Source organism: Thalassophryne amazonica, chromosome 23, assembly GCF_902500255.1.
Source record: "Thalassophryne amazonica chromosome 23, fThaAma1.1, whole genome shotgun sequence".
NCBI classification, from domain to species: Eukaryota; Metazoa; Chordata; class Actinopteri; order Batrachoidiformes; family Batrachoididae; genus Thalassophryne; species Thalassophryne amazonica.
The window spans coordinates 21,497,416-21,519,972 of record NC_047125.1 but is presented as its reverse complement, the minus strand read 5'-3'; the positions used below and the strand labels follow the sequence as shown (position 1 = coordinate 21,519,972).

Here is a 22,557-nt window from a genome sequence, read left to right as displayed (position 1 = left end):
CAGTGTGATAAACATCCAGTAACTTCTCTGTAAAAAGTAAAAATGCTTTTTGGTGTTATTGAAAGTCGTCACTGTATTTGGGGTGAGGGGTGACAATCTATTTGAATATAAACACATTTTTTTTTTTTTTTCATTAAATAGTAATTCTGCACATTTATTAATGACAAATTCCTGTTACCAGAGTCCAGCAATTCATTTGAACTCTGTCTTATCAGTTGCTCTTCTTCAGGTGCTGCATTTTGGGGCCACTTTGCATCCGTCTGTGTGTAGATAATTCATACTGGGAATGCAGACTGGCACAAATGGTTAAGTTTGGGGTGTTTTTCACCTACATTTCACTGGTCATTTAAGGTGCAGCTCCTCTCACCTGTCATTTACCGTGCACTGTTTTAACCATGTTTCTGTTGCAGGAATTATTTTATTTAGCACATTGGCTGATTTTTCAAATAGGGGAAGATGCAACTTTTTTCCATCATAGAATGAATTTGTAGCTGTTGCACTGTTAAATTTGTTTTATGTTCATTTTTCCACATCGTTTTGTTTGGTTTATTTGTATGTTTCATTTTCTGATCATATTATTTTTGTGTATTTTCATACTTGTGTGTTGGGATGAGAGACGATATGATGGCTTTGGAAAGTATCCAACCTTCTTTGGAAGTTTTTATGATTTGGATTTATTGGGAAACCGAATCACATTAACACAAAGTTGCAACAAACCAAATCTGAATGAAGGTCAGTTGGTTTATTTAAACCAACTCCTGCAAGTGGGTGAATACTTTCCACTGTTACGTGTACATTGAAGCAAAGTGTTAAATGGGCTGTGTGTTGGTCCGGTGTTACTAATAAAGGTTTTAACGCAGCGGTGGGGTCATTAATCCTCCTGAGTTCCTGAGCCACAAGATTTGCCCTCTCCATGGCAACCACTATCTTCCAAACCTTTACTTTGCTCTGAATGTTTGTTGCCATGTATTAAATTTTACAGGCGGTGGAGGATTTCTGGAATGTATTGGATTTGTGGCTTTGGAGTATATTGCTATTTATACTGGACATTATTTTGGTGTGGCACGTTTGTCTGCCATCTTCAAACAAACTGCAATTGTAATACTTAACCTAACTTTAAACTGTGATGCGAACTGATCAACACAGTGTGAGATCCTGGAATCCTGAATCCTGGACATCATTGAAAACCGATACGTAGGTACTGTAAATGCTGTGCAGGGTGGAGGCAAAGTCTGTGATGTATTCCCAGTGAATCTCTGTGTACATGAGGGATGTGTTCTGGGTCCTTCTCAGTTCAGTGGTTGCATGGTCGAAGTAGAACAGCATCTTAGGTGCCTTTGTGAGGAAAGTTTTACTGAGCGTTGACTTTGTGGCCAGTGCTCTTATTTTGGCACAGTCAGTGGATGCCATGATAACTGCACTTGAGAAGATGAGTGAGGAGTCAGGGTTTGCAGATGTCATGGATCCAGATTAACCTGTCAGTTTCTTCTTGGACTTGGCCCTCAGAAGTATATTGGCATTCAGTGAAAGTGTCAAACTTGCAGGGATTCAGTTATCTTGGCAGTAACATGCATGTCTGAGTCTTCAACCTTCAACATTGAGAAGACACCTGTGAAGAGCTTGGAGTCACGAGATCACTGGATGGGTGTTTGGCAATACCCAAACCTTTGAGGTAGAATGAAGATAGAAGTCTTTAAGGTCCTAGTTGTTCCCATCTTACTGTATGGCTGTGAGAGTTGGACAATAACTAGGGACCCAAGATGGCAGGAGCATGTTTGATGACCCCTCCCTTAGGGTCTTGGTGCTTCCTATCACACTGCTAAACAGTGACCTAAAGTGATGACTAGATGTCTTTGCTACTTGATTTCTTTGAAGGATCCTTGGGTACCCCTGGAATGACTTTGTCAAATGAGGGGTTACTTCAGCAGATGATGAGTATCACTTGCGTCATGATGAAGCTTGAGCTGTAACATTTTGCCATGTGAGGCATTTCTCTGGGCGTGATCCTGCATGCAGGTGCCTCTGTGTTGGTGAAGGGCCAAGGTGGCGTGCACGTTTCACCTAGCTGCGGCAGATAGAGATGGTGACTATGGATAGTTTACTTTCGAGAAGTGAGGTTGTACTAGTGTTTGCCTGGGTGGTTACCATCCGGGACACAAGACCATTCCATATTTTGGTGGATACAGTGACCAAATGCTCCCAGACTTGGGTAATCAAACCCGCCATGTTGACTTTCCGATGCCCAGTATCGTACACCCCAAAGCTGGAAATCTGCTAATTTCTCAAACTTTTCACTCAGGTGTTTTTTTTTTTTGTTGTTTTTTACTTTACATTAAGTTTGAAATGATTTTGTTGCAATTGAATCCAAATATTCCCTGTTGAAAGTTTTTGGTTCAGTACCAGCACCTGTGGTAGGGGGCGCTGTGAAAACACTGTGCTGTAAAGCAAACCAGCAGAACAGTCAAGCGGCACAGAGAGAGCAGCGTTATGATTGAAGAGAAAAACATTTCCTTCTGCCCTCAAAAAGACTAAACTTGTGTTGATTTTTTTCGAGGAGTCCGTATGAGGGAGAGGGTCGGGATGAGGGGAGCAGGTGAGACACAACTTTGGAAGAAATAATAGTTCATAGTCGCCTGTCAATCATTAGAGTGCAGCCAATCAGTAGATGACGTCTGAGCTGTGCTTGTTGTGATTGGCTGAGGGTGGTTCACAGCTGGGATGTAATTGGTTGGTGATGGTGTTTGTTTGATTAAGTCTTAACCAATCGTGGAGCGGGATGCTGGAGTGGGTGTGACTGGAGGCTGATTTGCATGGTGGGGTGAACGCAAACCGCAATCTTCAGTACCCGATTGTGTGTGTTTGTACACAATGTGGACACGCTATCACAAGCACACACGGGGTACTTAAAAATCTGCTCTTTCTTTTATTTTCACAACCTCCTCATCTGTTCTTCCTCTCATTCCACCTTCATTTCCTTTATCTCCACTTTGTAAAGTAATTCTGAATTCTGACACTTCCCCCCCTCTTTGCTTGCCTTTGTCTCTTGTCCTCCTCCCCACTTATCCACCTCTGCCTCTTTTCTCCTTGTCCTCTTCTGCCTCTCATCCACTCCCCATTCCCTCCATTCAGGTCCATGCTGAGCAGCACCGTGGACAAGTCGGACAAGACGTCAGGTGGCGTCCTCTCCTCTTCTTCCAATAATGATGAGAATAACTCCTCACCAGGATCTGGGAACACTGGTAGGGTGTTCTTAGTTGATCTCTTCAAGAAAGATGACAACCATATTTGTATCACGTGTCATGAAGCCTTTTATTCTGACTTTATGGCCTTGATTGTAAAAGTGCAAACACCGCCATCTAGAGTTGGCTAAATTTAATGCCAGCAAATGGTAACATTTTAAACTGTCATAAGGGATTTTTGGAACTGCAAAAAAGGTTTGGAGCTTTTCTGGGCCTGTATTCACAAAGCATCCTAAGGCTAAAAGTAGTTATTGGTGATGTCATCCTAAGAAATATCTTAGGATTCCTTGAATTCTAAGATATTTCTCAGAATATTCAATATTCATATTATATGTTGAATATTTCTCAGAATACTCATATTCAAACATATGTTTGTGTTTGACCTTATCAGGAGTAAGTTTACTTTTCCCACCCAGCGTAGTAGCGTAATAACACCTGAGATGAATGTCATCACAACATTGCAATACGTGGCTACAGGAAAAGTGTAATTTGCATGTAAGTTGTATAACAACTATTAATAACACAGTAAGTGATGTCAGCCTGCCAGAACCTGAACTCACCTGTTTGAGAAGAACTTGTCTTGTGTGCTGCAAATCTCTGCTCTCGCTTTGGATTGCAGCACGTACCAGCACTTCTCATACTCGTTTGTGCACAATTACCAGCAACACAAAGCTAAACAATATAATAATCTGCATGTGAATGAGGTATGTTCAAACATTTTGAAGCTGTGGATCCATTTATTTATCATCATGACATTCAGTTATTTTCACAATTACACACTTCGTAATACAGTTCAGGTTATATGATTGGTTGATTTTACTGTCCATTCATGACGAGGAGTGCGGAGCACATTGGTATTTTTTCTCTCTCTTTACTGTGTCGTGACAACCAATCACACCTCTCAGAAGATTGTCATACCTAGCGTCGGGGTCAACCTCGCCTGCTCATAAAGATAAGTTTCTGTCCACTTCTACTTCCTGGATCACTCTTAGCCTAAAGGTTAGGATCTTTAGGTTACGTTGTGAGGCCCCTGAGATTCTTTGTGAATACGGGCCCTGGTTTATTTCAATTTTAAAAATGTTCTAAAATCGTGCCCTTTAATTATGTGCATTTACGTGTACACACACACACACACAAACTTTTACAGTTTGTTTTGACAAATCAATGAATGTGTGGGTTCTTAAAATTTTTGTGACTGTGCAAGGAGGAGAGAAGTGAGGGAAGCCATCAAGGAACCCATGACAGCTCTTGATGGTGTTTGAAGCATCTCTGATTGGTGAAACTACTTATTGCAACTATAGTCAGTTTTCATACAACAAAACCGATCAGGTCTCGGCTCAATATGCCTTCTGGCAAATTGTAGGTGAAATTTTTGCTCTTTAAGACGGCTCTCTTATTTCTCTCTCACTTAACGAGTGACACAGGAAGTAGTTCAGCTGATCCTTCTGGGCTCAGTTTGTTGATGCCACTGTTGGTCAAACAAAATGAAAAAGTAAGTAACCTTTACAACTCATGTTTCAGGTGGCACCGGCACACCTCCGGCCATCGCCAGCCAGAAGGACTCTGTTAAGCCGCGCTCCCTGCGCTTCACTTGGTCCATGAAGACCACATCATCCATGGAGCCCATGGAGATGATGCGCGAGATCCGCAAGGTGCTCGACTCCAACAGCTGTGAGTACGAGCTGCGTGAGCGCTACATGCTGCTGTGCGTGTCGGGCAACCCGGCACGAGACGACTTCGTCCAGTGGGAGATGGAGGTGTGCAAGCTGCCGCGACTCTCCCTCAACGGTGTGCGCTTCAAGCGGATCTCAGGCACGTCCATCGCCTTCAAGAACATTGCCTCAAAGATTGCCAACGAGCTCAAACTGTGAGTGCAGAGGAGCGATTAGTGGGCAGGGCTCGGTGGGGGTGGGGTTGCAGTTAGCTTGGCTCGTAAGGAGAAAAACGCCGCTATACGGGGAGCAGGAGGTAAGCTAGTGGGTGGGATCACCTTTACGATGTTTTTGACAGTTTATTTTCTAGAAGTTTTTGTTCCTTCAGTTCCTGACGAAGTTGTGAAGAACTTGAAGTCGTGTTCTCTCCCTGCGCGGTTGTACTTCGACGTTCCACTCTGCATGTCTAACCTCCTCTTAGGGTTTTTTTTTTTTTTCTTCTTAATATTCACAATTTGACCACTCCTGTCACTTCTTGCTATTTTACTCACTTTCTCTGCACTGTGTTGTGGGCGGGGCAAAAATCTAAAGAACAGTCATACTGGGGGAAAAAAGAAAAACAGAAACCTTTCTTCTCTGTTCTCTGAATCTCTAAGTGCTGTTGACTGGTCGCAGATGGAATACGGAGCCTTATTGTGCCGAGATGCTCCAAAAACTGATGGACTCCAACTGAGCCAGAACAATGGATGAACTCTTCCCTGCCCTCAAACACCCCCCCCATTATCAAACTGAACTCAAACACATCATCACTCCTTTTTTCCCTCACACTGTCGCCAACAACTTTATTGGCTCATTGTTTATTTTGTTTGTTGCTGGTTGCTTTAAAAAAAATTTAAATAAAAGTTGTGCACTGGAAATGAGGGCTGTGTTGGAGCAGGATGGACTAATGTTGCCTTCAAGGACGAGGTGAAAATTTGGCTTTTGTGATCAGCACACAAATGCTCTGTCCTTTTTTGTTTGGGTTTTTTATTTTATGATTATTATTTGCATTTGTTTTGTTTGGCATCTTGCCTTTATATTCAGGATGTCAACTTCCCAGTTTTCCATCCCGCTCTGCGACACGCGTTCCCAAAGAGAGAGAGAGAGAGAGAGAATAGTCACTGGAAGATGATGGTGAATTATTTTCTCTTACTTTTGATTTGATAATATATTTTTGTGTTTAAAATTTTCAGTTTGTACAGATTTGGATTGGGGGTTTGGAGGGGAGGGGTGGGGGGGTAAAGGGTCATGTCGGATCATTGCTGCCTTTCAGTGTCGTGCACATCTGGCGCACAAGTTGGACATCCACACTTGGTGTACTAGAATAAATGGTGGCCCCGAGATGTTTGTACTGGTGTCGGTGGTGGTGACGACTACTGCTCCTTCATTTTAGCATTTTTTTTTTTTTATTTTATTTTCTTTTTTGTGATTGCCTTACTGGTGCAAAATGACTTGAAGTGCAGACCTTTTTTTTCTTTTTTTTGTCTCACCTACATTATCCTCAAATCGTTATGATTGGAACCCAAACCACAAACCTGGACGAGTGCCTGGTTTTGTGCAGTAAGTAGCAGCTGGTTGTAGAAGAGACAAATCCAGGGATCGAACACTGCGACGGAAAGGGGGGGGGGGGGGGCGCACGCGTACCAGTCCCATCACCTGGTTGTACCAAACTTAACACTTTTTCTTTGTGTAATAATGACACTTTGTCCTATTTTTAACATGCCAGATTATTTTCTTTAAAAGTCAATCATTGTATTACGGTGCTGGGTATTGATTCTAATTATTATTCTGGCTGTTGCTGTTATATTCTCTTTCAGGGTTGATTTTATTTTACATTTTTGTTTTACATTGCTGTAATTTACATTGATTTTAAATGTGTTTTGAGCAAACTGTAATTGTAGTGGTGGGTTTGGGGTCGAGAGGAGTAAGCAACTCCTGGAAAAAAAATATTTTGTTTTTTGTGCAAAGAAAATGAAAATTACAAGGATAGTAATAAAAATGTTAATGATAGTTTGCCTCTCCCGATTATTGTGGAAAAAGTGAGTTGATTTTGCACAAAAGTGTCACGTGCAGCTGAGAAACACAAGCAAATCCGATGCTTTGCTTAAAGGAATTTGAGCAGATTTAATGCCAGTGGTTCTTGGGTATAACACAGTATGTATGATGAATAGGGTCATCACGCTGAAATCTGAATGGTGAATGGACAGAGTAAAATTTTGAAACCTTTGGTGTTTTAGCACCACCTTGTGGTTTGTGGAAAAAAAGTAGAATTCATTGCATGAGAATAAACTGCTCTGTGTACACTGTACAATTTAATCATTTCTTCATTATTCGAAAAAAAAAAAAAAATTCCAGAATGTAAACACCTCACATACTGTACACAAACAAGTTAAGCAAAGGCAACAAGCATTAAAGTCAAACTGATGTAACATCAGACTGAAAGCGGCACCAAACAGTTTCCATTAATTCTTTCCAGGTTTGGGATCTTGCTGCAGAGACGAAGAATATGGAGTTGACATTTTTTAAAAAGTAAACTGTACAATTTGTTCAGTCCTCTACTGTTTGTATGATTTGAGCACCTGAGGAAGCATCAAAGCCAAAACTGAAACAAAATGTAGCGTATCACCTTCAACTGAAGGCTTCAAATTCAAAACTAAACAAAGCTGCCTCAGTGTGACTCCTTCACATTTGTAATTGAGACCTGGAAAAACTGGCAGAACCAACTAGCAGTCTGCTCAACGTGTAAAACTGATGACATGATGGCGAGCAGCACGGCGGTGAGCTTTTTGAAGCAATAACAGGCTTTATTTTTGTTCCCTCTCAGGTCAGCAGGATCTGAAGAGGTTTTAAACAGACGACATTTCATCAAGGTGTTCTCAAACGAACATTCTTAGCACCCGACAGAGTTCAGCTGCTTGATTCCACCACCCTAAACTACTTAAATGCTAACTAACGTTGCACGCTGCTGGCAATGCTATAGCACATCAGCACACTCACCGATGCGTCCTTTAGTTCATCTGAAGAGTGAAGCTTTTTGAGGCTTCAAGGATCATCTGAAGCCTGCTTCATCACAGTCCACCTGGAGGTGAAACTTTTGTCAAACTGGATTTGATACAGTAAGCTGTTAGCAGCTGCCACAGAGATAAACGGGACGGAGTGGGTGGAGGTCCTTCTGGTCAGTTTTCATTCTGGTTTGGGGGGCAGCTCTTGTTTGTTGTTCTGTAGTGTGTGTCTCTGTGTGTCGGAGGTAGGCGTGTTCAAACATTAAAAACGCTCCCTTCTAAAGGCTGCAGTCTCACTCTGATAACAGGACGTGTCCTCGTCCCAGATGTGGACTGTGCATGGGACAGGTCTTTCCGGTTGTTCTTGGGGTGTTTCGCAGAGGAATATGGAAGAATCCCGGAAGACAACCACCCCAGTTTGACACGCATATTACTCAGGTCGATGGACGCCTGGATATCGTACTGAAAAATGAAACCCTGATTTACAGCCTGTTGAAGTGAGAGGAAAAAAAATGCTAACTGTACTTGACTTACATCCTCTGTAAACTGGTTTGGATCAGAGATGTTGGATGTAAAGAGGTTCTACCGGCAGCAAAAACGTTTTTAAATACTAAAATAAACAATAATTAACAAACTTTGTTTTTCAGCCAGTTAACTTGAAAAGTTACCACCTGCAGGTCAGTGGGAGGTGGGCTGCTCCACTTTGAGCCCCACCACTGAAGGAGGCAGCTGCCCAGCAGAGGAGACATTGGGAGGAGATGAGCTGTTGCCACCTCCCAGGGAGGCCCTGAGGGTGGAGCTCCCGATGGAGGAGGTCACCACCGGCCGGATGAGAGGAGGAGGTGGATGGTTGTGTGGAGCCCGGTTCTGGAGTGGGCGCGTCTGTAGAGGAGGGGGTTGGCGGAGGAGACTGGGGGGAGCCGAGGGAGGCGCCGGCCGCAGCAGCGGAGGGGGCTGAGAGAGGGAAGAAGGAATCTGAGTGGAGGAGGGTGGAGAGCAACCGCTGGTGATATCTGAGGGGGAGCCCTCCATTTTGACCTGACAGGTGGGAAAAAGAAAAATAAAGATTATGTTCTCCAATCACTGAGTAAGAAGTTTGCTCCTCGGCGTCTCACCTCGTCGTCCTCGGCGCTGCCGTCCATAGCTGCTCCCAACTCCTCGGCAAGCTTCCGGTGCTCTCGGTTGGTGGCGACCTGCTCGGCCGCCCACTCCCTCAGCACCTCGTCCAGGTTGAAGCGACGCCGGTAGCTCACGAAGAACGAGCTCACCTGAACGCAGAGGAGAGTCCGTGAGTGAAAGAAAAACCAAAAAAGGGACAATAAACATCAACCTACAAAGAAAAACACTGTGGAGAGAACAAAGTGAGCAGATGTCGAAGTCAGAACATAACAGATTTTTCTTTGGGATCAGGAACGCAGCAGAATTAAGTCATTTTGGTGCTTAACCTTGAGGGTGAAGTTACTCTGAAACTTCAAGAGTTTAAATTATCAGCTTGGCTCTGGTACGTGAACCTAAAACCTCCACGGAGCAGAGGTTATATGGTCAACTCGACAGTGGACAGCTGCTTAAATTTTTGGTTTGATCCGGATGAAATTCGTAAATTTAATTAATCTGTCCGACACATAATAGTTTTATCTTTGTAGGATTTTCAAATAATAACCTAATGTCACAAAGGGACATTGGATTTAACAGATTTCAGGATCTTCAGATTTTCTTGTATGAGAGGGGAATTGAATGATTTTTTTGGTTGGTTTTGATCCTAACCATAAACGTGATGGTGTGTTGAACTGTTAAAAGCGCCTTGATTACTAAACTATACTCATCCTCCCGCCGTTGCCCGTTGACTCTGTCTCCTACTTTAAAATAAGAGCACAAGAACCATCTGAAAAGATGAATTTGTTCACCTGCGCTGGTGTCTTTGTCCCAATCACCTCAGCGATGGCTCCAAAGTCTTTGCCGTAGCGACGGATCGCTGCAAAGGAGAAACAACCAATTTGTTGTCTAAAAACCTACAAAAACAGCTAAACTACAGGGTGTAAAGTTTTATTTCTGGTCTACAATGACTATTAAAATGTGTCACCCTGCACAGCCAGGAGCTGCTCCTCTGTGGTCCAACGAGTGTTCATCTTCTGAGCCGGCTGGGCAACATCGGAGAGGGAGAGAGAGAAAAATATTTGCTAAACCATAAAACTCACTGGGAAAAAGCAGAGAAGAAAAGCAAAGTGAGGAGTGGAGGGAATGAACCTGAGGTGTCCAAACAGGCCTCACCTCAGTAGGTCTGAACATGTCGATGTTCTCGCTCAGGCTCTGCTTCAGACTGCTGTTCGTTTGTTTAACCGTCTGCACCTGAGGGAGACGCCAGCACAGACGCCGTACTGAGCAGGAAGTTTATTTTGTGGTTATAAAAAAACAATATAAAACACTTGGAACAACGTGAAAGTTATTTTAAACATTAGCCACAGGCCCCTTACACGCTAACGAGTGCACAGTTCTCACAAAATGTCAATGTGACGAAAAGCTCAAAGTGTTCCGGAAATTATCAGATGTGGAGTGAACCAGGACTCGTAGCTCTGCTATAAATTCACACTTAGCATGTACAGTTAGTGGGTGACACTTCCTCATGTAAGTGCAACAACAGCTGTCAATGAGACCGTGTATGCTAATGCAACATAATGTCTGGTGTAAACAGTCCTCTGACAATTTCTGAAAAACTTCCACCTCTGAACTTTCAGTGAGGCCGCGTGCCCGGCACTTACTTGTCTCTTGAGCGACACCAACTGCGTGTCCAGCTGCCGTATAGTCAGCACGCCGGCGTCGTGGGAGGCCGACACCGACGTGATGTCTGCCTGCTCCAGGTGCATGCCTTTAGGTGGTCTGCGGCGCGCTCGCAGCGGGTGGTGGCGGTACTGAGCGCTGATGCTCTCCTTTCTCACCGGGCCCGAACGCCCAGGGATGACTTTGTCAGACGTGGCGCTGGTGGGGTTCTGTTTCAGCGCCTGCATGGATGCAGCAGTCACACAAACGTCAGAATGACGCAATGACATGCACGCACGACTGACAAACTAAAAATTACAAGAAGAAGAGGAAAACCTGCTCACTTTAGATCGTTAAAATGCCAATACCTCTTTTTTGGCGTCAACATCAAAGTCGCTGTCGCTGCCAGGCTCTCCCTCCTCCATGTCATCGTTACTGAAAGACACGTTCAAGCTTCTGTAAAGACCAGCTCCCAGGAGACAACCTTCTCAGGTGCTAACGCTACCTTTGACACAGTGTCCTCGGGGGTTATGAAACTTTCATGAGATGATGTTGTACCTGTCATCTTTCTCTCGCTTGCTGACCAGCCTCCTGGCCTGACGATCCATGACGGACGTCCTGGTCCGTGTCTTCTTCCAGCCGTAGTAATATTTCACCAGGCTGGAGATCGGCTTGTCTGGAAGCTGCACGCAAGCAACAATGTCAAACGCAAATTCCGTGTTATTCCCTTTGAAACAGCTTGCAAAAGTATGCTTCTGTTTCCGCCTCACCATCTGCTGGATCCGATGAAAGCTCTTGCCGTGGAAGCTGAAGGCCTGTTCGAACAGGACCTTGTCCTCCACCGTCCACTCGTCCGGGAACGGAGTGAAGTTAGCCAGGTCGGCCAGCGAGCGCTCCACGTCGTGTTTGTGCCACAACAACATCCCCAGAGCCTGGAGGAGGTCAGAGGAGAAGTGCGGTGAGTCACCACAAATGAAAACAAGCTAGTTAGCCGCGCAAATTGCCAAGTTTCATCACAGTGGGATACAATGTGGATTAATCTGCAGACTTATGGTTTGTAAAGTAAGTTGAAGCTCAAACATGAAAACAAAAAAAAAGTTTTTTTTTTTGTTTTTTTTAAATCAGAGTCGCTGTAGGAAGCCCACCTGCTCCTGGTTGTATCCGTGTTTTTCTTTAGCCATGAGGATGTACTCATCCACTGCAAGAAGACGACAAGAGAAGGCGTTCACTACATCAGCAACAAGAAGCAGAAATGGCCAGAAGCAGAGTTGTTGCTTACACATGGCATCGGAAAGCTGATCGTTCGGACACCAGACCAACATGCTCCTCTGGTCCTCCTCGCTGCAACGGCTCAGGCTGTCTGCCAATCAAACACATTTTCACACCGTTTCTTATGTAACACACTTAGAGACTATGATTGCAAATGTGTATCACACAACATAAAAACATGCAGAATTTTGGAAAATGTGCCTCCAACACAAACAAAAACAATCTGATCACATGTAAAACAATTTCACCAATTACAACTTGACAGTTTACTTGTGCAATTCTGACTTCACGGATCTCAAAATTTCCAAAAAGCTCCCTCTAATTTCTAAAAAATGTGACTTCTTTTTTATTTATATAACTTTCTGCAGACTCGCTGCATGTGCACGGATCAGGATCTATCTGTACGAATGTAGCGTCAAGACACACAGATCCACAAATGGTGAGTTCAAGTGTTGATGAAAAAAAACTGGGACATCTGGGTTTTCATTGGATTCATGTGTACTTTTGAAGTGGGGGAAAATGTTTCTGAGTAGACAGAAGACCTGTGATAAATTTAGAGTTTATGGTTTAAATAAGATCCTGCTTGAATCCAAATAGATATGTGTTTTTCCCTTTTTAACAATCCATTTAAATGCTGGAGGTGTGCAGTCCCTCCTTTTTTATCTGGACTAGCACGTTTGCCAGCAGACGTGCAAATCTACCACCTAGTGGCCGCTTACTGAATTAATTCTATGTTAATTTGGTGAAACAATCAAGAAACATTGTGGTTTAGGGGTTAGCACGGTTTCCTCACAGCGAGAAGGTCCCAGGTTCACTGTTCTCCCCGTGTTTGTCCCTCCAGGTGCTCTGACTTCCTCCCACTTTCAAAGACATGCAGGTTCAATGAACTGGTGACTCTAAATTGGCAGCAGGTGTGAGCGGGCGCATGAATGTGTTTTTGTCTACGTATTGGCAGACTGGCGGCTGTTCCCTGCCTCTCACCCTGTGACTCTTAATTGGAATAAATGAGTCCAGAAAATGAAGTATGCGGTCTCCGACTAGCTGATTCCATTGATATTTTCCCATATCAGACCGTTACCATAACAATCGGTCCAGATCGCGTATCAGATTTGCAACTTTGGTTACAATTTTCACAGCACAAAATAAAACAAAAAGCAAACAAAGAAATTATGAGTGACAAAGAGGACCATTCTCAGAGCGGATTTTATTACACCGACAAGTTTGAATTGGAGGAATGAACAGCAAACGTGCTCGAAGTGGACATGCAAAATGAAGACCAACAAGATGAAAACACAGCTCCGAACAGCCAAATAATTAATTATTGCGCTCAGTCCATACAAAAAAGACAGAGGTCTGATATTTTCCCAGACAGACCTCGGGATCAGTTATTAATCTTTTAATATTAGACGACAAAATTTTTTTTAAGCGAGGCTGTGAATCACAACTTTGTGTTTTTCATATACCTGAAATTGTCCATTCCACAGCCTCACACGCAGGTCAAGTCCCTCTCTCCCGATCTGATCAAACATGCTGCCCCCCCCCCCCCCCCCCCCCCCCCGGCTCCCTCTTCATTAGAGAGAAAAAAATATTACAGACGGTGACAGCCAGGGTGCTCTCTCTGGGATTCGCCACCTGTGTACTGTCAGAATCCAGACAAGAGGCTGGTTTTACATTTTGGTACGAGACACCTCTATATTTCTCTGACAAGGAGATGAAGTTCAGTCAATTCACATCTACCAGTCATGAAACACCACACACAGTTTCACCCTGTCATTTTTTCTTCACACCTCATCAGCCAAGTGTGGATGACAGTCTGGTCATGTGATTAAACACTGAACCAGGATGCTGACGTTGCCTGTTGGGTTTTCATTTTGGATCATGGTTATACATGCTGATAACTGCTGGTAATCTCGTTCACATAAAATCCTTAGAAGATTGCCTTGCAGCAGTGAGAAGTTGGATGTCTGGAAACTTCCTACTTTTAAACTCTGATAAGACTGAAATGATGTTCTTGGTCCAGTGAGACATCGGCATCAATTTGACCAGTTAACGCTCAGCCTCGGCTCGTGTGTCTGACATCACACTGACAAAGTGAGGAACCCTGGGGTAATTTTTGATCCTTTGTTGTCCTTTGGCCACCACATTAGAAATATTACTAGGACTGCTTTCTTCCACCTGCGAAATATAGCAAAGATTCGTCCCATCCTGTCTATGGCTGATGCTGAGACCCTGATCCATGCTTTTATCTCTTCTAGACTGGACTACTGCAATGTTCAATTTTCTGGTTTACCGCTTTCTAGCATTAGGGCTCTCCAATTGGTTCAAAATGCTGCAGCCAGACTTTTGACATGAAGCAGAAAGTACAACCACATTATACCCATTTTGGCATCCCTTCACTGGCTTCCTCTCCCAGTGAGATCAGATTTTAAGGTTCTGCTACTAACCTACAAAATTATTCATGGACTGGCACCTCCCTACCTAGCTGACTTAATTAAACCTTACGTACCGGCCCGGGCTTTACATTCTCAGGGTGCAGGACTACTTTGTGTCCCTAAGGTGAATAAAAAGTCTGCGGGTCACAGAGCTTTCTCTTATCGTGCCCCTGTTCTGTGGAATTATCTTCCTGCATCAATAAAAAAGTCAGATTCTGTGGAGATTTTCAAGTCCAGACTTAACACGCACTTATTTTCCCTTTCATATGGCTAGCATACTGGTACAGTTTTGTTTTATGCTTTTTACTCTTTTAATTCATTTATTAGAAATTGGAGCGGGCTGCGGCCTCAACTTTACCTAAATTCTGGGTCTTTTAGTGGAGTTTAGGGCTAGCGGCCGGTGATCACTTTAGTATTTCTCTGTTTTTCTTGTTTAATGCTGGCAAATTATACAGTATTTTTTGTCTTTCTGATGCTTGATTCTGTTTTTTCTCTGTTTAAGATGCAGCTCCATCCAGAGATGGGAGTTGTATTCGTGTTGGCGATCCTCCTGTCCTGTGCGCCAATAGCATTTCTTGTATATTTGTCCGTGAATTGTTCTGTAATTTATGTTTTGTAGCATGGCCCAAGCAGAGGGTCACCCCTTTGAGTCTGGTCTGCTTAAGGTTTCTTCCTCAGAGGGAGTTTTTCCTTACCACTGTTGCTCTAGGGGTTGGTAAGGTTAGACCTTGCCTGTGTGAAGCGCTTTGAGGCAACTCTGTTGTGATTTGGCGCTATATAAATTAAAATAAATTGAAACTGAAAATTGATCACTGCCTCTAATTAAAACAGGTGCCACTGCTTTCAGCCAGAACAACGGTGTTGCTGTGACGGTGTAAAACTGTCTCTGTATGCGGAGAGCAAGAACAAGACTAAGAACTGACAACACCCACGACTACCTGCAGCAGAGGCGGGCAGGTGAGACTCCCTCCCATGATGTCATCAGGCATTCAAAACAAAACAAATATATAAATTCCTTTTCAGCACATGGTTGAAAAGGCCCCTTTTCCTCTAAAGTTATGTCTTTGTTGCTTGTAAATCATGTTTCCTTTTCACATCACTTACAAGACAAATTTAACTTTACATTCCTCTCATTCTTTCCTCTCAATTTCTTTTGGGCAATAACTCTCATTTGATCTTATCCATATCCTGCGTTTCCTCTCCTTTTAGATGTTCTCCATACTTCATCTTATTTCTAAATCTCCCTGTGTGTGTGTGTGTGTGTGCTGTGTGTGTGTGTGTGTGTGTGTGGTGTGTGTGGTGTGTGTGTGTGTGTGTGTGTGTGTGTGTGTGTGTGTGTGTCTCATGCCTCACTTTCTTTCATGCATCACCGTACCTGGTCTGCATTCAGGGATCTGAGCCTGGTAGTCTGCTCCAACCCTGATCATACTCTCTGAAATGAGACAGAAGATAAATGTGAATCATTACATCTCAGAAGAATGGACAGATTAGTAAAAAGGGTCTGGGGCCTCATGTACAAAGACTAACGTGGACTTTCTACTAAAAGTTGGTGTACGCCAAAACCCTGAATCTGGCGTAAGCACAAATATATTCAGATGTATGAAAGTGTGAGTAGGTTTGAATTCACGCACGTTCCATTTGTACATCCCACTGAACGTGGAACCAAACTCCTCCCTGGCCACGCCCCATTTAAATATGAAATTTCATGTAAATAACCCCTTGGAGCAGGGATTCCCCACGATGTCACATCAGACAACATGAACACAAAATAAATTATACTATAGATGACTAGAAATTCCGTGATGACACACAGGGACAGTTTATTCGGTACACTGTTAAACGGATTAATCATGAAACTGGAAAAATGTTTGTGGGAGCTACGGAGCAGAACAGCGCGCACACACTGACGTTAAAAAGGTGAGGCACACCTCTGCTGACCATTCACAGTTTACACACATGTTGACTGACAAATATGGAGCACAGGAAGCCTGTTAAGAAGCTCTGCAGCTCACCATCAAGCAAAAATTCAAAAAAGACATTAATAATAATAAAACATATCTGAATGCTCCCATCCCCAAATGTGCCTGCTTTGGTTTTCGTTCGGAGCAATTACACAAATAAACTATTTAAAACACACAAGCAGCCCCCCCCATCGTGCACCGTGGCAGCCCCCAGCCTCTCTGATAGAATAGATAGATACCGTATTTTCCGGGACTATAAGTCGCACCGGAGTATAAGTCGCACCAGCCACTTATCCATTATAAAGAAAAATAACCATAAATAAGTCGCACCGGAGTATAAGTCGCACCAGCCACTTTATCATTATAAAGAAAAATAAACCATAAATAAGTTGCACTGGACTATAAGTCCCATGGACTATACAGGTATGTTAACTTAACATGAAAAGTTCAGATGATAATATTGTGACGGCTACCGTTTTCAGATGCATATTCACCAGTCGTAACTTACAATCTGCAGAGTATGATTTTCTTTTGGTCGCATTTTTTCGGGCCTTCTCCGTTGTCTTGTGAAGTTATCAGTAATGTTGAAATTTTTATTTTTCTATGGTAGTCAGAAGTCGCAGGAACAGTCCACAAGCCTTGAGTGCCCTCTCGTGAGCTGCATTTTACCTACAGATATGTTTGTATTTTGCGGACCACATTGCTGAGCCAACCATGCAGCACCTACCTGCGCAGCTCATGACCACCCAGCGGTGTCGATCCAGCTCTTCCAAGTGCAGACGCTAATCCTCCGCCGTCGCTCAGTGCTCCCATGCAGCTCTCAGCGTCAACTCTGCTCACACTGATATCCACGGGTTGAAAGCTGTTTTGTTAGCCGTCCCGGAATAAACACCATTTTCGTCTGCTTCAAACGCTATTCACATCTTCGACGCCAGCTCCTTCCAAGTGCACACACTAATCCTCTGCCGTCGCTCGCCCAGTGCTCCCACGCGCTCTCAGCATCAACTTAAACACTCTGCTCACACTGATATCCAAGGGTTGAAGCTGTTTTGTTCGCCATGCCGGAATAACAGCAAGCACCGTATTCGTCAGCTTCACACGCTGTGGGTGAGGTGAGGAATACGCGTCCAACGTTCTGTTCTCTGATTGGTTATCGCGACCAGCGTGACTTATAGGACGGCCGCCATACTACAGTGTCCATGATGCATTGCATTTCCTTTTCTGGTGGCCATTTTAAAACATAGATCGACTCTGTCACGTAAAATTGTTTTGTTACAGTAAATTAATTGAGATCCTACCGGTATATTTTTCATTTATAAGTCGCACCGGAGTATAGGTCGCACCCCCGGCCAAAACATGTAAAAAAGTGCGACTTATAGTCCGGAAAATACGGTACTTTATTGATCCCAGAGGGAAATTCAAGCATCCAGCAGCTTACACATTAGACAAGACACACACATTGCACCAGACACACAAAACAGGGTTAAGTAAATAAAAGAAAAATAGACTAATCAATAAAAGCTACTAACTAAAAATAAAAATAAAATGTGTGCAAGTACAGCATCCAGTCTCAGAGAATATGACGGAGGAGTAAATGTAGTAGTGCAGTAGTGAGGAGGTAGCACAGATGTAAACAGTACACAATGTGAACAGTGTAGGTTGTGCAAAGAAGTAAGCAGTGTAAACAGTGTTGATAGTGCAAAAGAAAGCAATAAAAGGTCAAACAGATGTGTCACAGGATTATTTCTTACTGAGATGGGAAGAGTTGAACAGTCTGATGGCCTGAGGGACAAAAGACTTCCTGAATCTGTCCGTGTGGCAGGACTGGGACAGCAGTCTGCCGCTGAATGCGCTCCTGTGCCTGATGCCTTTTGCGCACCACATATGATTTGAACATTGATGGAAGGAAAATGTTTCCTTTTAACAGAAACAAACTCATCATGTGATGGTGCCTTCATGCTGTTAATAGCTCCGATTACATTCCGGAAACCGGCTCTTGCTGCAAAATGCGCTGTAATGTTAGAATGTACCTGATAACATTTTGATGATTGCGGCTCGGCGCAAGGTTGACTGGCACACTCCTGACTGATCAGGCAGCGCACGCTGGAATGCCAGGGCGCCCAGTGTGGTCAGTACCTGTGTAGGCACAGCCTGGCTCCTCACCGTTTTGCGCTCTGGGTCGACCGCAGTGCTGTGCGCAACTCCAGTAACAGTGGCCTTGGTAATCAAAATCGGTTTATGAGCCAATTATCCTCAAACCTCGCATTCTCCGAATAATGTCAGTTTTAAGAAGACATTTTTACTCCCTTAATTGTACAGTAATCCATCCATACAGTAATCCATCCATCCATTTTCTAACTGTGCCTCTGTGCACCACAACCACAATGGAGTTGCAATAAAGTGATCAAGACGTGCTTGTAGTGTAGCTAGATGTGTAGAGGAAGAAGGGGGGACAAAAAAAAAAAAATCTGTTTTCCAGCTCTCCAGAGTAATGGCAAGTTTCAGAGTATAGAGGAGGTAGAACAACCAAGTATAGTTACTGCACACTGAACTAATAGCCATAATTACATTAAGGCCCACCACGGGACACAGAGTTCATCAGCAGAAAATGTTTTCATGGTTCAGAGAGAAACTGTGGTTAAAAGCAGACATGAGGCACCAGAGCAGTGAGGCAAATATAAAGCTAATGCAACCTGGCCAGCCATACCATCGTTTTTCACTTTTTTAAGGTCTGGTACTGAATTTGCTTTGAAAGTTGCGATATTTCACAGCACCACAACAACAGCAAGCACATATCTTGAAAAATATGACCGATCTAATTTTGTCATAACTCATCATAAAGTAAAGGACAGATGAGAGAGAGAGCAACAGTAAATACAGACAGGGAGTAATTAGTGCTGTGATAAAGCCAAGGAGACAGACGAGATGGACAGAAGGCTCAAAAGGAGAAGAGAGAAAGACGACAAAGCAAGGCAGACCAGACGGAGAAAGGGGATCTATCTTCCTCAAGGACAGAGGGCAGGAAGGGAGGAAAGGGATGATAGAAACCATTGTAGATGGTAAGAAGAAGGTGGAGTGAAGCAGTGTGGAGAAGTAGAAAATGCTACAAGAGCAAAGGAAGGAAGGAGGAGAAGAGGAAACAACGATTGTGGAAAATGAAAGATGTTATAGGAAGGTTGTCGAGTGATCGCAGCAGAAACAACGAGCAAAGTCACGGCTGCCAGAACATGCCTGTTTCTGACTTCAAGTTGGCAGGCAAAAATTTTTGTAGTCCCTTTACCAGAAAATTTGAACCCCCAGTAGAGCTGCTGTTTGTTGTAACACCATCTCCTTCTGCTTCAAAGATGAAGAGAAGGCAGCAGGCAGTTGGTTGGTGATAGTAATCAGAGGAAGGAAAGATGCACATTGGCAAAGGATAAAAGGAAGGAGGAGTGGAGAAGGAAGTGGGTGGATAAAATGAGGAGATGACAAAGGAGAGTTAACTTGACATGCATTTGTTTTCCATTTGATCTGCTTGATTGGAGGCTGAATAAGAGAATGTAACTCAAGTTGTTATTGTGTGTGTGTGTGTGTGTGTGTGTGTGTGTGTGTGTGTGTGTGTGTGTGTGTGTGTGTGTGTGTGTGTGTGTGTGTGTGTGTGCAGTGGTGGCCCGTCTCCAAATTCACCAATTCCACCATCAACAATTTAACATAAAAGTCTAAAACATTGACATTTCAGGAAGTGCAGTCATGATCGTACCATCAGGGTGGTGGTGGTGGGGGTACTGTTAGGGTACCACCAAGTGGGAGAGTGGTCAAATAAAACTGAATCCCTACTAAAGAGAACATAAAGGACTGCATCAGCTACCCAGTGTAACGCAAGTGTCAGTCGTCGTATTCAGCCAACAAGCTTGTCATTTGCACACCAGGCGCCAATGTTAGCCAGCAGAATCATGCTTATTTTTGCACCTGTGGGTATGTTAGCTTTAAAGCGAGGTAGCGCTGCAGGTATACAATATTTTGAAAGAGTATTCGAGCTATTCTAATCGAGTAATCAGATACAAAGTACTTTTGCATTTTTAAACAACAACAACAATAGTCCAGTGCTCTCCCTAAGCATTGGCACAATGTCACTGCAGTCTCGCACAAATTGTCAAATTTAGTTTATCTGTTTCTGTTTTCCTGGGTAAATTTTTTTTTTCACGTCTTTACAAGTTTTGGATCTTTCCCGGACCGTAAGTGCAAGCGGTCAGTGTAATCCTCATCAGTCAGGCTGCACATGAACGTGAGCACAGCTTGTGAAAAACTGGGCTCTGGGGTGCAGCTTTTTCACAAAAGCCATATTGATTAATCTGCTGTCACCCTATAGATGAAAACTGATCAAATTCAAATGAAGGAGGTTTTGAATAAACTTGACTTAAAGTACATGTAGAGCAGAGAGCAGCCAGTAAACCAAACCGTTAAAAAAAAAAAAAAATACACAAACACACTGCTTTGCTTTAAATGCTCAGTAAGTCTATTCAGATGATCAGCGTGGACCTTTCTCTTAAAAAGCTTTATTTTACCCTGTGTGTCACATTGGAAAATTGTAGCTTTGCGTGCTCGATTTAGCGGTTACACAGCTTATGCACATACTCTAGTCTTCCATTTTGTTTTTCTGTGAAAATTGCAGCGGCACACACAAGCCTGGCATATGTACTACAAAATTCAACAGAGCTTTGAGGCACAGAATTTCCCTGTCATCACTTATTCGAGTTACTCGACTAATTGTTTCAACCCGAAAATGAGGTGTGGATTGCTTTTGTAAGGAGGCAGAAAATAATTCCACTATAGACCACCAAAAACCTGGTCGAAAGTCAAATGTTGAGATTTTTCTAGTATTTGAATGTCATTATACGTGCCTTATATAAGCGGGTTCACAACGCATGTATGGGTACGCCCTCCTTGAATATGCAACAAAGGTGAATTGAAAACCACCATTAAATGGAACAAAAGTAAACACTAATGGAACCGTTTAAATAAAAATTTCACTTTACTGCTTCACCTCAGGGAGTTTGGTGGTCATCTGTACACTGTGGTGATGTTTTTAATTTGCAGTAAATGAAACTGTAAACACTAGTGCATTGAAACTACTAAGTGTGGCCTTGCATGCAAACACTGACTTATATTTGGATTAAGTATTTACATAGGCATGATTTTAAAATTTAAATAATTTCCTTGCAAAATAATTAGCACTCGTAGGGAATAACAAACTTTTTTTGTAATTGTTTTTTTCTTAACAATATTCTTCCTTCAATGTCCCACGCTGACAGCATAAGTGCAACACCACAGTGGCCACACAGAACAGACAGTAAAACAAATTGTGACATGGACTGCCATCATTACAGAAATTTTTATTTTATTTATTTATTGTCAAGCAACCGCTCATTCTCTTCTTGCTTGCAGACCTGCCACCTTCAGGAAAGGAATGCAATGGCAGGGAAAGCCAAACAGGCCAGGGACAAGGTTGAGAGGAAAATACTTCCCCTTTGAGGAATTAGCATTATGAGTTGAGGTTGTCTTTTGTTTGAACATCTGAGACAGCTAAGTGTGACATATATGCAGGAACAAAACTCAAGAATGGAAGTTTGTTGCACTATATAAACAGAAATATTTATGTGGATATTGACACTATGTTGATGCTAAACATATGTTAGCACTTTTATACACAGAAAGAGAGGGTTTGCTGCACGAGTGTGCTTCTCGACCACTGGGTACAGCAATATTTCTGTTTAAACAGTACTATTGCTCCAAGTGGTGAGAATTTTAATTTTTTAATTACAGTGTGATAAACATCCAGTAACTTCTCTGTAAAAAGTAAAAATGCTTTTTGGTGTTATTGAAAGTCGTCACTGTATTTGGGGTGAGGGGTGACAATCTATTTGAATATAAACACATTTTTTTTTTTTTTTTCATTAAATAGTAATTCTGCACATTTATTAATGACAAATTCCTGTTACCAGAGTCCAGCAATTCATTTGAACTCTGTCTTATCAGTTGCTCTTCTTCAGGTGCTGCATTTTGGGGCCACTTTGCATCCGTCTGTGTGTAGATAATTCATACTGGGAATGCAGACTGGCACAAATGGTTAAGTTTGGGGTGTTTTTCACCTACATTTCACTGGTCATTTAAGGTGCAGCTCCTCTCACCTGTCATTTACCGTGCACTGTTTTAACCATGTTTCTGTTGCA

The 22,557-nt window shown here is 43.0% G+C and overlaps 2 protein-coding genes and 1 long non-coding RNA gene across 13 annotated transcripts in view; 2 read left to right on the top strand and 1 right to left on the bottom strand.

Annotated features, from left to right (window-relative positions):
* The window catches only part of mark2b (MAP/microtubule affinity-regulating kinase 2b), an 89,380-nt gene extending 83,862 nt beyond the window's left edge, over positions 1-5,518 (top strand). For 6 of the 10 annotated variants that reach the window (XM_034164795.1, XM_034164794.1, XM_034164786.1 and 3 more), the window contains 3 exons: positions 2,555-2,593; positions 3,130-3,239; positions 4,761-5,518. In XM_034164795.1, coding sequence (XP_034020686.1) covers positions 2,555-2,593; positions 3,130-3,239; positions 4,761-5,110 — 499 coding nt within the window. In that variant the 3' untranslated portion in view covers positions 5,111-5,518. The remainder of the gene's footprint in view (positions 1-2,554; positions 2,594-3,129; positions 3,240-4,760) is intronic. The other 4 variants (XM_034164788.1, XM_034164785.1, XM_034164790.1 and 1 more) reach the window with 2 other exon arrangements.
* A 1,714-nt stretch (positions 5,519-7,232) lies between these two features.
* The window catches only part of rcor2 (REST corepressor 2), a 39,086-nt gene continuing 23,761 nt past the window's right edge, over positions 7,233-22,557 (bottom strand). The window contains exons 3-14 of one of the 2 annotated variants that reach the window (XM_034164798.1): positions 15,763-15,819; positions 11,966-12,046; positions 11,832-11,884; positions 11,457-11,618; positions 11,245-11,369; positions 11,053-11,121; positions 10,689-10,938; positions 10,201-10,278; positions 10,013-10,103; positions 9,837-9,904; positions 9,048-9,200; positions 7,233-8,970 (exon numbers count right to left, since the gene is read on the bottom strand). In XM_034164798.1, coding sequence (XP_034020689.1) covers positions 8,611-8,970; positions 9,048-9,200; positions 9,837-9,904; positions 10,013-10,103; positions 10,201-10,278; positions 10,689-10,938; positions 11,053-11,121; positions 11,245-11,369; positions 11,457-11,618; positions 11,832-11,884; positions 11,966-12,046; positions 15,763-15,819 — 1,547 coding nt within the window. In that variant the 3' untranslated portion in view covers positions 7,233-8,610. The remainder of the gene's footprint in view (positions 8,971-9,047; positions 9,201-9,836; positions 9,905-10,012; positions 10,104-10,200; positions 10,279-10,688; positions 10,939-11,052; positions 11,122-11,244; positions 11,370-11,456; positions 11,619-11,831; positions 11,885-11,965; positions 12,047-15,762; positions 15,820-22,557) is intronic. The other variant, XM_034164799.1, reaches the window with a different exon arrangement.
* On the top strand, positions 10,360-20,678 carry LOC117505217. Its single transcript, XR_004559048.1, has 3 exons — positions 10,360-10,371; positions 19,393-19,400; positions 20,543-20,678. It is a non-coding gene; the product is annotated as an uncharacterized LOC117505217 (long non-coding RNA).